Source organism: Pelophylax lessonae (assembly GCF_965119305.1).
Source record: "Pelophylax lessonae genome assembly, chromosome: 3".
Taxonomy (NCBI): domain Eukaryota; kingdom Metazoa; phylum Chordata; class Amphibia; order Anura; family Ranidae; genus Pelophylax; species Pelophylax lessonae.
In genome coordinates, this window is record NC_138770.1 from 142,121,422 (window position 1) to 142,138,158 (window position 16,737).

At 41.1% G+C, this 16,737-nt stretch overlaps 1 protein-coding gene across 1 annotated transcript in view; it reads right to left on the reverse strand.

Moving 5' to 3' along the window:
* GREB1 (growth regulating estrogen receptor binding 1) overlaps positions 1 to 16,737 on the reverse strand; it is a 227,440-nt gene that overhangs the window by 63,142 nt on the left and 147,561 nt on the right. The window contains exons 16-21 of the mRNA XM_082252227.1: positions 10,536 to 10,728; positions 8,399 to 8,535; positions 7,239 to 7,578; positions 2,873 to 2,988; positions 2,519 to 2,721; positions 1,212 to 1,301 (exon numbers count right to left, since the gene is read on the reverse strand). Of these exons, the coding sequence (XP_082108353.1) occupies positions 1,212 to 1,301; positions 2,519 to 2,721; positions 2,873 to 2,988; positions 7,239 to 7,578; positions 8,399 to 8,535; positions 10,536 to 10,728 (1,079 nt within the window). The remainder of the gene's footprint in view (positions 1 to 1,211; positions 1,302 to 2,518; positions 2,722 to 2,872; positions 2,989 to 7,238; positions 7,579 to 8,398; positions 8,536 to 10,535; positions 10,729 to 16,737) is intronic.

A 16,737-nucleotide genomic window follows, 5' to 3' on the forward strand; every position in this document is an offset into this window, starting at 1 on the left:
CATAGAATTTGCAAACCACTCCAAGGTAGCATCAAAGTAGCATTAAAGTTGCATCCAAGTTGCACTACATAATTGCACTGAGAGTCACATCAAAATCGGATTGCAGCAGTGTGAACCTAGCCTCAAATGCCTCTGATAAGCAATCCACTGCCAACTGCTTTTCAGAGGACAGCTGCATGTGTAAACAAGGCCTATGAGTGACAACACTACCTTTCTATACCCTGCATGCAGTGACAACATTGTCACCCTGTGAACTGAGCTCCCTGTATGGCTACTGCCATTTTGCTGATTGAATGCAAAGTGTTCTCTGATTGGATGAAGTGGAGAGCTTGATGTCACCTACCCGCCTCTCCACCTCATCCAATCAGAGAACATTTTGCATTCATTCAAAAAATGCAAAACATTCTCTGAATGGTATCCATGAGGAGTGGCCAACCTCCTGTGTTCACCAGACATCAAGCCGGCCACACAGCATGGGACCCTGAAGCAAGTGGAGATCACTGGAGCATCGCCAGGTATGTCATATATAGTTACATGTAACTATGATCAACATGCTTAGCCTGGAATTATCCTTCAACTTATTAAAGCGGAACTTCACTCTCTCAATTACCATCAGGTATTTTTAATCCTTTTGCTGCTAGCATTAGTAAATAGAAAGGAAAGTATATCACAATTACTTGTTCTAAACCTTTTTTTTTTTACATTTCTTCAGGTTTTGCAGACCTCAGCAAATTATGTCATACATTCCAGGAGTCTTCAGGAGGGGAGGAGGGGTTTTCTCAGCTAAGCGCACCCTCCTGCCTGCATGCCTGAGATAAGGACAGATGAATTCCAAGAAGTAAATGCTACATCAATCATCTGCCCTTACTCAAGTGTGTCATAGCTAGAAATGCTAGGAGGGTGTTTTTCAAAGTGCCTTCTATACATAATAAAGCATGGAGACATGGATGGATGGGTAAATGTGTTTTGTATATTAAAAAGAATTAAATAGCGTTTTTGGTTTGTGGTGCTCAGATGCAGTTTAGTTCCACTTTAAGTTGATTTGACATGAAATAGAGAAAAGAAAATAAGCGGAGTAGATAACCATAGCAACCAAATCAGAATTCATATTTGTTTCTATACAATAAAAAATAAAATTTCACTTGTATGCTAATTTCTTTATTTCAGTTTTTATGAATTTGCCCCCATGTTGAAAGTAGGCAGAATCTTACCAGAAGCTTTAGAAATCACAGATGAAGAGGAGGAATCATTTGACTGAGATCTCTGCCTTTTACCAGGGCTCTGCTTCTCTGAATTAGACCCTGGTTCAGTGGAAAGAACAGAAAACCTATTAATATTGCTGGAGCCATATACAAAGTCATTATCCCCTTGACCTGCAGAGCAGTGAGCAATTACATATCTAGTGCTTTCTAGATGTCATCTTTCAATAATCGCCAATTACGCATGTATCCTAACACAACATTTGGCCAAATTAATTTTAAAACTCATAATGGATGTCATTTATGTAGAAAATGGAATATAACATCGGTAAAGTCATTAGGAAATGGGGACAAATTAAATTGCCAATTTAATTGAACCTTTGATGTTCCATGGAATTTGCGGGCTCAGTAGTATACGTGTCTTAGAAATGGCATGAACCTGGAACAAAGTGACTGGTTCTTAATTACTGCTACTATGACAAGTTCTGTCACTTTTCAAGAAAAGAGATTTTAAATCTATTAGGGGGATATTAATAATTTTTTTTTCTACTGCAGCTTTGTTAACAGGGAATACTACTCTTGGTAGGGGCAATGTTTGCTATTTCTTTGGCCCCACCATTCAAGACTTACTTTATGCCTTCAAAGGTTGGGGATTTTGTTTAAAAAACGAACTATAGGCAGATATTAAAAAAGCATTTTTGTTTTTTGTTCAAATTTGTGTAAAAAAAAAAAAATGTATTCAATTTATATTTAATTCTAACCAGTACAGGTAGTTAAATAAAACCTCCTGCTATCCCCTGAATCAAAGAAGTCAAGCTGGGAGATAGAAAGGCAGCACTAGAAACCAATGCTGTATGCTGTATAAACATCTGCTGCAAAGGAACAAGCTGGCAGGAGGAGAGAGCAGAATGACTTCATCATTAGTCTGCTGCTGCTACTTCACTGTCCAGTCACCACTGTCTCTGCAGAGGTCCAACATACTCTTTGCTGATTGGAGAGCTCTAGCTCTGACTCAGCAGGGGAGTGCTGGACCACTGCAGAGAGACCACTGCTTCCACACAAAGAGCAAAGGTCCTTTTATTTTATGCACATGGAATGTATTTAGTAGATTTAGGCTGAATGTTTAGTTGAGTTATAATGAATGTGCTAATGGTGCTGTGTGAAGCATACATAGGGTCCCTAAAACAAGACTTGTGACAAGATGGGAGGAGTGGGCAACTGGTCTTTTTTTCACATAGGATTTGTACCAGCTAAAGATGCTGCTACGATAATAGATCCATTACAGTTAGAGAAGAGCTTACAATCAGAGAAGAGCTTACCATCAGTCATCATTTCTTCATCCTCATTATCTGTGCTGCTTAGCTTGTCTGGGTCACTGTCCAGCCTTATTTCCCTTCCAAGCCCTTGGTCCTGAGACATAACAGTGTCTATAAAGCATGACGCAAATCCCAGCTCTTGCTCCACTCTTGTTCTTTCCCATGTACTGAACTGGACTAAACGGAGGTCACAGTACCTCAATGATCTGGACAAAACATTGAATAAAACATTTTACAAAAAAGCATTATAGGTCCATCTCCAACTTGTCCACATCCTGTTCCAGGCTATCAGTTTTGGCTAAATTCTACCCCTTTTCAATTCTGGAAAGAGTTCTACCAAAACAGGGGCATTCATACCTTGGCAGAGATTCTCCAAGAGGTTCCATGCCACTGCTTATCAGAATACAAGGAAGACCCTCTAGTTCTAGATAAGTCCGAGGCTGCCAGTCTTCATCCTCAATTTTCTGCCAGATCTATATAAAAAAAAAAGTGACCTAGAAATAAAAAAATGTACACATATGCGAACAAGGAACATGTTGGGAGTTAGAGGGGTGCAATGTGAACATAAAAGTGAACTGCTGCTTCTTTTTCACTGTCCAACTACAGACTCAGGCAGGGAGGTGATCTATCCTTATAGCAGACTCTGTGCATCTTTAGGGGTTCTGCACCCAGTCCTGCGAACCTGTCAAACTCGGCTGTGCGGGTAAGTCCATACAGCCAATGGGGTTGATTTACTAAAACTGGAAAATGCTAAATCTGGTGCAGCTCTGCATAGAAACCAATCAGCTTCCAGTTTTTTTTGTCAAAGCCTAATTGAACAAGCTGAAGTTAGAATCTGATTGACTACAATGCTCAGCGCACCAGATTTTGCTCTCTAGTTTTAGTATATCAACCCCAATGTATATCCATTCGCTTAAATAAGCTGCTGGCACCAGCTGCATGCTAGTACAAAAAGATAGACAAATGGCGCTCCGCACTATACATGGTTCTGTAGCCATGTGAATAAACCCCTAATCTCAGGGCTAGAAAGACAGAAATACAAATCTCTGAGAAAATAAAGCAGCTTCCTTATACAGTATCTATAACAACTGTTTGCTTGAAGTCTAGCTTTACAGTAGATGTAAACCCAACCACTAAAATCTTACATACCATGATAAATCATTTTTTTTTTTATAATTTTACATTTTTCTAAATCTCCAACTTTTATTAAAATATTACCTGGTGATCCTACCATAAAGTTCCTTGTTCAGGCACTTCCGGTTATGAGGTAACAACGCTCATAACATTTCTCCTAATGGCTCTCTTGTGTTATCAGCCTGTCACATGTGCTTCTGCACAATGCACAGGCATATTCCACCATACATACTCACACAATGTAATGACAAGCAGTTAATGAAAAAATAGCAATTGCTTAGGATGTACAGTGCTTTAGCAACTAAAAGTAATCTACAATAGTTAGGGTTTATATCTATTTTACGTAAAAGGAAATCACACTGCTTAATCACACTAAGACTTCATGCACGCTGTATTCTATTAAAGAGGAAGTAAACTTCTTCTGCAGATATTTACCTATAGGTAAGCCTATAATAAGGCTTACTTATAGGTAATGAAAATATCTGCTAAGCGTGTACCGGTGCCGTTCCTTTCGAGCCCCGTGCCATGAACGGCGGCTCCAGCTCTCATGCGCGGGAGTGACATCATTGCAGTTCCAGCCAATCACAGTCCCGGAGCCTGCAAACCTGTAAGAAACCCCGGTGAAAGTGTCAGCCATGTCAGCGGTGTGCGGGCGCCGCTGAAACAGCTTCGTTCCAAGGTAACTATTACATAATAAGCTAGTATGCGATGCATACTAGCTCATTATGCCTTTGTCTTACAGGGTATTTTCTTTTTTTTTCTTTTTTTTTGCAGAGTTTACAACCTCTTTAATGTTTTTTCCTCCTACAATTTAGCAGCAGCAAAAATGTGGTAAAAAGCCACCTATATGCCTGCGTGTTCACACATCTGCCATTATTACATTCTATTGACCAGAATTCTGACCAATAATGCAGAAATGCGCCTACACACACGTAGCATTAACACGCGTTTATGCGCATTTAGGCGTTTTTGAGCATTTTTATGCTCAGAAGGTCCTCTCCTGAACGCACAAGTGATGGCTTTTTTTCTGCCTCAAAACTCCTGCGTGTGTATGGACACATAGATTAATATGGAGTGGTGTTTAGAGGAAGAAAAGGTGTGCAGGAGGCCTTGCTCTCTATAAATATCCACATACGGTGTGAAACGTTTTAGAGGGTTATGTCTTTTACATTTTACTTAGATAAATTCCTAGCATGTTGAGCTTCAGAGTACAAATGTATTGTCTTTTATTTCTATATTAGACAAAGCAAGCTCTGGAGCCACACTTTTCATCTGAGGGTAAGAATTCTACTTTCTCCCACGAGAAAGGCTTCATCTGGTAACTCTGTGGATATTGGTAATACTACAAAATCATCCAGCCATTTTTTAAAATCCATTATTGATTTCCGCCATTACTACTTGCAGTTGAGCATTCTGCAGTTCAACCACTCTTTCTGGTTAGAACCATTTCCTTAACTGGCAGTAACATTTTCTTCTGCAAGTGATATTAGCTTGTGTGTAAAATTTTTTCTGATTTTGGATATGCAGATAAATAAACAGATGAGCCACGTCTTTCTAAAATTTATTATACTCAGTTTTTATAACCTTTTATTATAAGTGAGATTTTTCATTCCTCTTATTTATTTAGCGGCCTCCCTGAACCTTCTCCAAAACCCCTATGTTTTTTTTTATAGCGTCTTGCACAAAATATACCTTGCATTCTAAATGTGGTCTTACCAATTATATACAGGGGTAATACTTTTTATTCACCTACAAATTTTGTTTGCTTTTCCAGACACCTATAAGTAATGCTGATTAAGCTGAATTCCATGTATGGATTTTGCAGCATAGTTACATTGTATTGCATAGTTACATTGGTCAAGCTCCAACCAATATAATTAGGCATATGCAATAATATCTGCGGGACTGCTGCAGAAGCAGAGAATCACTGTAGTTGCCACTGTTGCTGCTGTCTTCTGGGTCCCAAATTATCTGAATGAGGTGGAGATTGCGCCATCACCGTCCTGCCTTACCTCTTAGTTCAATCAGAGAACACTTAGCATTCATTAAAAAAAAGATGCAAGGCATTCTGTGCGGTAGCTGGTAGACAGAACTGATCACTTTAGCACTGTTGACTACTACAGTGATTCTCCGAATCCACAGGATGCATTTCATTTGCTGTTTAACCACTTGCCGACCGCTCACATGGAGCGTACTGCGGCAAAGTGGCTCGTTCCCGTCCAGCGACGTAGACCTATGTCGCTGGACTCCTTCCCCTGTAGGTGGCGCTCGCGCGCCGCCGGAGGCGCGCTCCCGCTGTTTTCATTCACAGCAGGAGTCGGGCCAGGGGAAGAGCAGCGGCGATCGCCGCTGCTCTGCCCCGATCGTCGGGGAATCGAGTGAGGAGATCCGCCCGCCTGTGTAAACAGAGCGGGCGGATCTCCATAGTGACAGGGACTGACAGATCGGAGTGTTCAGCATAGCTGAACATCCGATCTGTCCTTCTGTCACTCAGTCACCTCCCCCCCCCCCACACGTCAGTAAGCACCAGGCATACATTAACCCCTCCCTCTCCAATAAAATTAACCCCTTCACTGCCAGTGTCATTTTTACAGTAACAGTGCATATGTATAGCACTGATTACTGCAGTAATGTCACTGGTAACCCCAAAAGTGTCAAAAATGTCAGTCAAGGGTCCGATCTGTCCGCCGCAATGTCGCAGTCCCGCAAAAAAAATCGCAGATCACCGCCATTACGCGTTTAAAAAAAAAACACCAAAAATGACAGAAATCTTTCCCTTTGTTAGTAAACGCAATAACTTTTGCGCAAACCAATCAAAATACGCTTATTGCGATTTTTTTTACCAAACATAGGTAGCAGAAAACAAATTGGCCAAAAATTTAAAAAAAAAATAGATTTTTACATTTTTTGGGGGGGGGAATTTCATATAAAAAAATGTTAAAAATATTGTTATTTTTTCAAAATAAACGCTCTTTTTTTGTTTATAGCGCAAAAAGTAAAAATCGCACAGGTGATCAAATACCACCAAAAGAAAGCTCTGTTTGTGGAAAAAAAAGGACGTAAATTTCGTTTGGGTACGGCGTCGCACGACCGCGCAATTGTCAGTTAAAGTCGCACAGCGCCGAATCGCAAAAAGTGGCCTGGACGGAAGACAGCAAAATCCTCCGGTGGTCAAGTGGTTAACTACCATTTTATTGAGTTTAGTCTATGTTATATTTATTTTTTTACCTTGTGTGCTCATATGCTCACATTACATTTTCTTTAATATGTGTTTTCTTTTCAATTAAAAAAAGGGTATTTTCAATCTGTCTCTAATCCTTTTTTAGAACCACTGAAAATGTACCTGCAAAATTTGTTTGCAAAAACAAATAAAAATTTCTTGAAAAGCAGATTACGGTTTAAGTAAATGCATCTGCCTTTTATTTTAGTCTTTCTTTTTTTTTTGACAAAAACAAAACTGTCAAAGCACCCTAAAGATGGGGACTTTTTTGTTAGATGACAAGGCATGGTAATTTTATTTGAACTGATGATCTGTGGCCTAGAGCCTATGATAGCTTTATTCATCACTATATATGGTTAAGATAGATACCTTCAGCTGGTCTACAAAGTGCTTTCCAGTAGTGAATGATGAATTGGCTTTTCCCAGAATAACCTCAAATCGATGTTGTAGACCGAGACGTTCTCTTACATGGCAGAGACGTTCATAAGCCAAAGTGGCCAGTGGAATGCCAGGAATCCGTAAGAAAACCATCAGCCCGTGTCTGCTGGCGCACTGCTTGGGAGCATTCAGGAGGTTCTGAACAATCTCCAGGGTTTCCACCGAGGTATAATTCTTCATCTGAGAAAAACCGCACACAGCCATCATAGCCGACGAGTAATGCTGGATGAGAAGAAATGTCCGTATCACGGCACTGTGGAGCTTGGGAAACCTACCATAAATGATTTCTGCATTAGATAATGAAATCAATCACAAACCCTTGCGATACGGAAAGATGATGAGACTAATTAAAGAAGAATTTTAATCACAGTTATTGGTGCAGAGTAATCTGTACCTAAACCTGCATGTTAAAATATACTTTACAGTCAACTAAGTTTGTAGTCCTACTACTAGGATCCAGCACTGTGGGGTTCCTCCAAACTCCTCCTACGGCAGCTCCTGCTGTTCCTAAAGCTACCAATGAGGAAGAGCTGAGGCAAGGGGATGATAGAAGTTGTAGCTGCAAGCTCCTTTGCTTTTTTGTTTACCAAATCGATGGAGTATACGAGTATTAGAGTTGAGATTCCTGAACAGTCAATTTCTAAGCACTAGTGCTTTATTTAAGGGTCACTAGTTCTGCATTAGGAACAAATCAATCTGTCCCCCAGGCATTGCACTGAGAGGGCCCCTGCTCTCTGTGTGAGCGTAGTGTTATGATTTGCCACCTGCCAAGTCACAGCTAGGGCTGTGCAAACAGCACGGAGCTTGAACATTGCTGATTGCAAAGCTTTGGCTATGACTCAATGGGGAGCATGTCAGATCACTCCAAGCAGCTAAATGTTCAGGGCAGTCTGATTTGTTCCTAAAGCAGCACCAGCGCCAATAATATAAATAGTTAAAGAGAAAAAAAAAATGACACATAACATGGATAAGATACAAATGGATGATTTAAGGTTTTGAATATTTTGTATAGGTCAGTGTGAAAATACAACATATTTCTGTTAATGTGACAAAAATCTAGACTTTAACTTCAGGAAAGGAAAGCATCTGACCTTTTTCCTAATGCCATCACAATGCCTTCAAAAGAGTTGTCATGGCGTAATAAAGGAAGACTGTGCCCTGACAGTGTGGATTCGATGTACTGAGACAGACCAAAGTATTTCCTTTTTTCATTGTACAGATCCATTCCCTGCAGGAACACATAGTGAACCATAATGAAAACTTTTATCTCAGAGCACGTACATAATATATGCCAGAATATACTGTAGACATGGTCATTCTCTGTAGCCATTTTTACATCCTATAATTACAAACATATCTATGCTACAGTATACTTAAAGAAAAAATCCAGCCATTCTTGTTCCACTAGAAATATTTCCCTTCAATTCTTATTGACTTCAGAGTGAAAGAAATCCTCTTATAAGACCTCTGTCCACTTACCTTTACTACAATGCAATAGTGTGAATGGGCCCTTGGACATTTGTCAATGAAAAAGTGCCCCCATTGGAGGATTCCCACTCTATCTCTGTTACATTTGGCAAAGTAAAATTTAGGATTTTCTTATACTTTTAATCCTGGGGACAGGGGGTCACTCTGATTGTACAATCTACTTTAGTCTGGCTATAGACATAGGTTGCAGGAAAGAAAATCACTCAATTTCCCATTAACATAGACAGTGTTGACAGGGGAATCTCTCCCGAGGACCCATTGTCTTCTCCCGATGGAGGGGTGGGGGAAGCCGTCCCCGCCGGGAGAACAGCCTCTAGCAATAATCACATGTACAATCTGGCAGGCTGGTTGTGCCCATGTTGATTGATCAATCAACTTGGGTACATTCAACCTGCCCATAAATGGTTAGAATCTCGACCGGTCCCTGCTGAACCAGCCAAGATTTAAACCGTCTATGGCTGGCTTTAGATTTACCATACTATGTAATATGAGGACACATCTAAACAATTTATTCAATTAGTATCAAATTAGACAAGCCCCTCTAATACATAGCTAATGGTACATTATAGGTAGATTGTATAGTGCATGTTCCCCTAACAATAAAAACCTGACTTAGGATTCTAACCCTCCACTACTGTATACAAAAATTAGGCGGGCCATAGACAGATTCATAGAAACATAACATAGAAACATAGAATGTGTCGGCAGATAAGAACCATTTGGGCCATCTAGTCTGCCCAATATATCTGAATCCTATGAATAGTCCCTGGCCCTATCTTATATGAAGGATAGCCTTATGCCTATCCCATGCATGCTTAAACTCCTTCACTGTATTTGCAGCTACCACTTCTGCAGGAAGGTTATTCCATGCATTCACTACTCTCTCAGTAAAGTAATACTTCCTCATATTACTTTAAAACTGTGTCCTCTTGTGGTAGTTTTTCTTCTTTTAAATATGCTCTCCTCCTTTACCGAGTTGATTCCCTTTATGTATTTAAAAGTTTCTATCATATCCCCTCTGTCTCTTCTTTCTTCCAAGCTATACATGTTAAGGTCCTTTAACCTTTCCTGGTAAGTTTTTTCCTGCAATCCATGTACTAGTTTAGTAGCTCTTCTCTGAACTCTCTCTAGAGTATCTATATCCTTCTGGAGATATGGCCTCCAGTACTGCGCACAATACTCCAAGTGAGGTCTCACCAGTGTTCTGTACAGCGGCATAAGCACTTCTCTCTTTCTACTGCTTATACCTCTCCCTATACATCCAAGCATTCTGCTGGCATTTCGTGCTGCTCTATTACATTGTCTTCCCACCTTTAAGTCTTCTGAAATAATTACTCCTAAATCCCTTTCCTCAGATACTGAGGTCAGGACTGTGTCAAATATTCTATAATAGAGAATTCAAATTTGAAAAAGATTCAAATTTGATCCATGTGTCGCCAGCCCTGTTAAACAGAAGTTGATCATTAGGATAAGCTGCAAAACTTTTTTCAAAAAGTGTCTGGAGGCCACAAAAAAAAAAAAAAGATGTTTATGGGTGTCTGGCTTGCATATAAGATGATTTGCATATTAGTCACTCTTCTGAAGTAAGACAAAATAGGTAATAAATTAGATGTAAACAGCTCTATCAGTAAAAGACATCAGCAACGTTCCCATATTGCCTGCACTCATCCCTTTTCCCACCCCATGTCAACACAGAAATTTACGATGGATACATTCCATTTCTTTTTACACAATACCTACATGGCTTTGAGAGGACGGCCAATGGATCTCGTTATATGGGCTGATATGGGTGTTCTGAGTCTGCAGAGTGTAGGGGCAGGAGGTTACATGAAGAATCAGAATGTTGGGAGAATCTCTGACTTCCCTGCAGTTCAGCAGCCGGTCCACCAGCCCGAAGGAGGACTCATTCTGAGGGTATGGACTGTATAAAGAGCTGGACAGGAAAAGACATGAAGGGGTTACAGTGAGATGTAATGTCCATTGATTGAAAGGAAGTGTAGACACACATTTACTGCATATCATTCTAATGTGGGAGGCAGGCTGCAGAGCATTTCCCACTAATGCATGTATGTCATTGTGACAAGGAACGTGACTTGTACCTTGAATGTTCACTTAGTAATGACAGGTCAGGTAGTGAAGTGGCTTTTGGGTAAGTGAGCACACTAGACGTCTGATTGTCAGTGTCATTGTTTCCTGACCATCAATACAAAGGTTTTATTATACACAGTTAGAGGGGAAAAAATACATATGTTTATGTTACTGCTTATTTTTACCCTCCTTCTGTCCCTGTATCTAGTGCGTTGTCATGACTGACTGGTACGTTCCAAAAATTTTCAGTACATATCAGGTGACTAACCTATTAACCACTTGCCGACCGTTCGCCATGTTTTTACTGTGGCAGTGTGACTCTATTGCGCAAATCTACGTACCTATACAGCGTTTCATTCAATAGCCACTAGATGGCGAGATCGCGTCACCAGAGGCTTGACTGCGCCTTGATTGACTAGCAGGGATGTCAATCAACGGGTCACCTGTGATAATCCCCGGGAGAGGCAGAACGGCAATTTGCCTATGTAAACAAAGTAGATTGCCGTTCTGCTGGGGATGAACACAGTGATCTTGTGTTCCTGCTAAGCAGGAACACAAATTTCTGTATACATCCAGTGAGTCCATCCCCCACACAGTTAGCAAGCACACCCTAGGCAAACACTTAACCCTTTGATCACCCCTGATGTTAACCCCTTCACTGCCAGTGTCATTAGTGCAGTGACAATGCATTTTTTTTAGCACTGATCACTGTAATAATGTCACTGGCCCCCAAAAAGTGTAAAAAGTGTCAGCTAGATGTCTGATTTGTCCGCTGCAATGTTGCAGTCCCACTAAAAATCACTGATTGCTGCCATTACAAGTAAAAAAATAATCAAATAAATAAAAATGTTATAAAAATATTGCATCGTTTGTAGACGCTAAAACTTTTGCGCAAACCAATCAATATTCACTTATTGGAATTTTTTTTACCAAAAATATGTAGCAGAATACATATTGGCCTAAACTGGTTTAAAAATAGATTTTTTACATTTTATTATTGGCTCTGTTTTATAGCAGAGAGTAAAATATTTTGTTTTTTTTGTTCTTTCAAAACTGATGCTCTTTTCTTGTTTTTGGCGCAAAGAATAAAAGCTTTGTAATAATAAATTTGTGGGAAAAAGGATATACATTTTATTTGGGTACAGCATCACATGACTGCGCAATTGTCAGTTAAACTAACGCAGTGCAGTATCGCAAAAAATGGCTTAGTCATTAAGGGGGTAAAACCTTCCGGTCTCCAAAACCACTTCTTCTTCTTTAACCCCCTTAATGACCAAGCTTTTGTTTGCAATTTGGCACAGCGTAAATTTAACTTGTAATTGCCCAGTCATGCAATGCTGTACCCAAACAAAAATGATGTCCTTTTTTTCCCCCACAAATAGAGCATTCTTTTGGTGTTATTTGATCACCTCTTCGGTTTTTATTTTTTGCGATATAAAAGAAAAAATACCAGAAATTTTGAGAAAAAAATTAAATTTTCTACTTTTTCTTATAAAAAATATCCAATAAACGAAATAAATAAATAAAAAATCTCAATAAGCGTATATTTATTGGTTTGCGCAAAAGTTTTACCGTCTACAAACTATGGTGTATTTACTGTAATTTACACACACAGCTTTTACTTTCTGACTGCCTATTTAATTTCTTGAAGTGCTAAAATGGCAGGGCAGTAAAAACCCCCCCAAATTATGACAAAAAAAAAAAAATTCCTTTTCTTTCTTTATTTTCCAAAACAAATGAGAGCTGCAAAATACTCACCATGCCTCTTAGCAAATACCTTGGGGTGTCTACTTTCCGAAAAGGGGTCATTTGGGGGGGAGGGGGTTGTACTATCTTGACATTTCAGGGCCTCCAAAACTGTGATAGGTAGTGAGGAAGTAAAATAAGCAATTTACACTCTTAGAAAACCTGAAGGCAGTGATTGGTTTTCGGGGTTCTGTACACAGCTAGGCTCCCAAAAAGTCTCACACATGGGGTATCCCTGTACTCAGGAGCAGCAGCAGAATGTAATTTGGGGTGTAATTCCACATATATCCATGGCATGTTAACAATATATAATTTAGTGACAACTTTGTGTAACAAAAAAAAAAAAAAATTTAATTTTCCCTTATGTCACACATTCCCTTTCCCTTATGTCACACATTCCCCACTCTTCCAACCACTTGAAGACCAAGCCTTTTGTTTACATGAAAATTGTTTTCTTTTTTACTAGATACTTACTTTGAAACCCCAAATATTATATATATATTTTTTAAAGAAGAGGCCCTACAGAACAAAATGGTGGGTGTTGCAATTTTTTTTGTTACACGATATTTGCACATATACACTATATATTGCCCAATTGTTTGGTAAAATATAAAGGATAAGCTTATGCGGAGTACATAGATACCAAGCATGACATGCTTTAAAATTGCACACGCCCGTGCAGCGGCAGCAAACTACGTACATTTTTAAAAACATTTAAAAGCCTTTACTGGTTACCACTTTAAATTTGCATAGGAGGTCTACAACAAGAATTACTGCCCTTGATCTGACATTCATGGCAATACTTCACATGCATGGTGCAATTGCTGTTTACATATGGCACAAGACCGATGCTTGCATTCGCCTTGGCGCACAAACAAGGGGGACAGGGGTACTTTCATTTATTTATTGTTTTCATATTAATATTTATTTTGCTTTTTTATTTTATTTTGACACCTTACCTTTCATTTTTTTTTGTTATTTTTATTATCACAGGGAATGTAAATATCCCCTATGACAGCAATAAGTAGTGATAGGTACTCTTATTTTAAAAAAAATGGGGTCTATTAGACTCTAGATTTCTCCTCTGCCTTTATAGCATCTGACCACACCAAGATTGGTGTGATAAAATGCTTTCCCAATTTCCCAATGGCGCTGTTTATATCTGGCGAAACTGAAGTTATGAAATGCTCGTAGCGTCTAGGTTTCTAAGGCCAAAGAGATAACGGGGGCCATTCTGGTCTCCAATCAGCTCTATGGTCAGCTGGCGGAACCACTGGCTGCAGTCTCGGGTTACCCCGGTGGGACAGGAGAGCCTGAGAAACCTGTGGAAGGCGCTGGGAGGGGGGAGTCCCCTCCCACTGCTTGTAAAAGCAGTCCAGCGGGTAATTATCCGCTAGGATTGCTTTTACATGAAAGCCGACTGCCGGCTGTAAAAAAACTATAGCAAAATGATGCCTAAATCTGCAGGCATCATCCTGGTATGACCATTTAAAGTCCAGCGACGTACTAGTACATTGCTGGTCCTTGTTGAGCATACATTGTAAGGTTATTTTCCTGGTGCCTCCATGGCAGCATACTAGTGATAGAGCCCCGCCTCTACTCCTCCCTCAGGACTAGTGAGTAGCATAAAAGAAAGGCCCAGCCCCCTGTCCCATCATTCTCCTTTTTTTCCTCATACCTTCCTGACTGGTGAAGAATAAGCAGTATGTCCATACCTCTGCCTCCAGGCAGCTTTCCGCCGGGTTCAGCCTCTCCTGTGCGCAGTCTCGGTTCTTGGGTCGCTCAAAGCACTAATAAGGCCGGGAACCCCCTTCTGTGGATCTTTGGGGTAAAAACTGCAGTGTTTCCTCATAGGAACGCATACTGCTACTGTCTCTTTAAAAATCTTTAAATGTTTGGCTTTGCAGGATTTTGCACAAGGACCGTCTTTTTTTTTTTTTTTTTTTCTCCCTCTTTTCAGCTTGGATTCCCCTTTAGGTTTCCCAGTACTTATTTGTGTGTTTGTTTGTTTGTGTTCGTTTTCATTGTCATCTTCCCCTTCTCTTTCCCTCTTTTTCTTTTCCCTTCTTGCCTTTTGTCTTACCTTTTCAGCCTGTCCCTTTAAGTTTTCTATGAAAACATCCGATCCTGTGTACATGGCTCCCAGTCCTGGGATTCCCCCTGCAGCGCCATGCAAATCGAGGCCGCCCCTTGCTCCACAGAGTCTCGGCGTCTCTGCGGACCGCCTCGTAGGGCGGGGAGTAGGGCCGTGCACGAGGAATGGTCTGCGCATGCGCGGGCGCATGCGCAGTACGGCTGAGGCTCGGGCGGCCATCTTGGATGTGGGAACCAGGTGTAATTTTGCCCTGAGTTCCCACAGAAGCTAAGGGGAGGGGTTTTGTGCTCTCTTAGGCTGCTCTGCCTATTAAAGGGCCATTCCACCTGCTGTCCACCCGAAAGACAGCATCTTTCCCTGCTCCTACCGACTTGTTAAAGCCCTTGGTAGGTAGCATTTTATAATACTTTTTTTTTTTTTTTTTTTCCTCCGTCATCATTTCCATTTATTCAGTTGTTATTTGTCTTCAATAAAACCTTTTTTTTTTTTTTTGCCCTTCTTTTCTTCTCCCTTTTTCTGTTTTCCTTCTTGCGTTTTTTTCTCACAGCCGGTCCTTCTGCAACGCCCTACGATGAGCCACTCATCACGTAACCAAGATCCTCACAATAGGTATGGGACCACCTTTCTGTAAGTATTGAAGTAAGAAGAAAAAGAGTGCTTGTATGGACTAACAAGTGTCCTTTGTTCCAGCCCAACACACTCCAAAAGATCCGGGAAGTCTTCGAGGCACCGCGACCATGACAGTCCAGATCGCAGATCAAGATCTTCCCACTTTAGATCTTCAGAAAGATCTAGGTCAAGATACCGTCGCTCTCCTTCTCCGCCATCACATTCATCAAGGAAGAAGTGCTGGGCTTGTGGCGCAGTACCCTTACCTAGAAAACTAGTCTGCCAGGACTGTTTTCGGGACTACGCAGCCAACCGGGAGTTGGAAAACCAACAAGTGGTGGATCTGCTAAAGCAGACAATGAAAGATTCCCTTTCGGAGTTGACAACTCTAGTACCCGCACAGGCGGCTCCCTCTGCAGCTCAAGTTCCGGACAGGGATGATAGCGCTCCAGGCCCCTCTGGGCTAAACCCTTCACGCGCTGCGGCTCCATTACTTGGAGAGGCATCTTCAGGTCACCTTTCAGAAGAATCCATAGAGGAGTCGGACCCGTCAGGCTTTAACTATGCCTTAATCCCACCTTTTATTCAGGCAGTTAAAACAGCAATTGCCTGGGAGGATCCTGAAGAACCCACTCCTAAGTCAAAAACATATTTTCCCTTCCTTAAGAGGAAACAAGTATTCTTTCCTCTTATGGGCGAGATAAGAGAGATTATCGAAGAGGAATGGAAGAAGACGTATAAAAAGTTTTCATTGGGCCGTCTTAATAAACTCTACCCTCTAGCCGAGGCTGAAGCGCAATCATTAAATTCCATGCCGGTGGTGGATGCTGCAGTCATTCGGCTCGCCAAAAACGTGACACTACCTATGGAAGATGCAGCATCATTCAAAGATCCGCTAGATCGGAAAATAGATCTGGACCTAAAAAGGAGCTACCTGGCCAGCCGACCTTGCGTCCAAACAGAGTTGGTGTAAGATTCCGTTCGACGGCAAAACCCTCTTCGGAGAAAAAATGGACAAGGCCATTTCCAGGGTAACTGGAGGCAAGTCTGGTCTCCTGCCACAAGACAGGAAAGTCAAGAGAACAAGAGTCTATTCGTCTAGATTCCGGCCCTCAAATTCCAGAGATTTTAGGCAAACCAGACAGAACAGGGATAACAGGAGACCCTGGAGAGGCACCCAGGCCTCTTTTTTGAACACACGCAAAACCAAGGCTTTCACCACTCCCCAGGAGGCAACGAAGCCTTTTTGACGCCAGAAGATCGCAACCCCTCCCAGTCGGAGCCAGGCTACAGGCTTTTCTCCCAATTTGGGCTTCGCGTTGTCAGGACCCCTGGGTTCTGTCAACAATCCATCAGGGTCACCGGTGGGTGTTTGCTCATCCTCCTCCTCATGCATCATTTCAG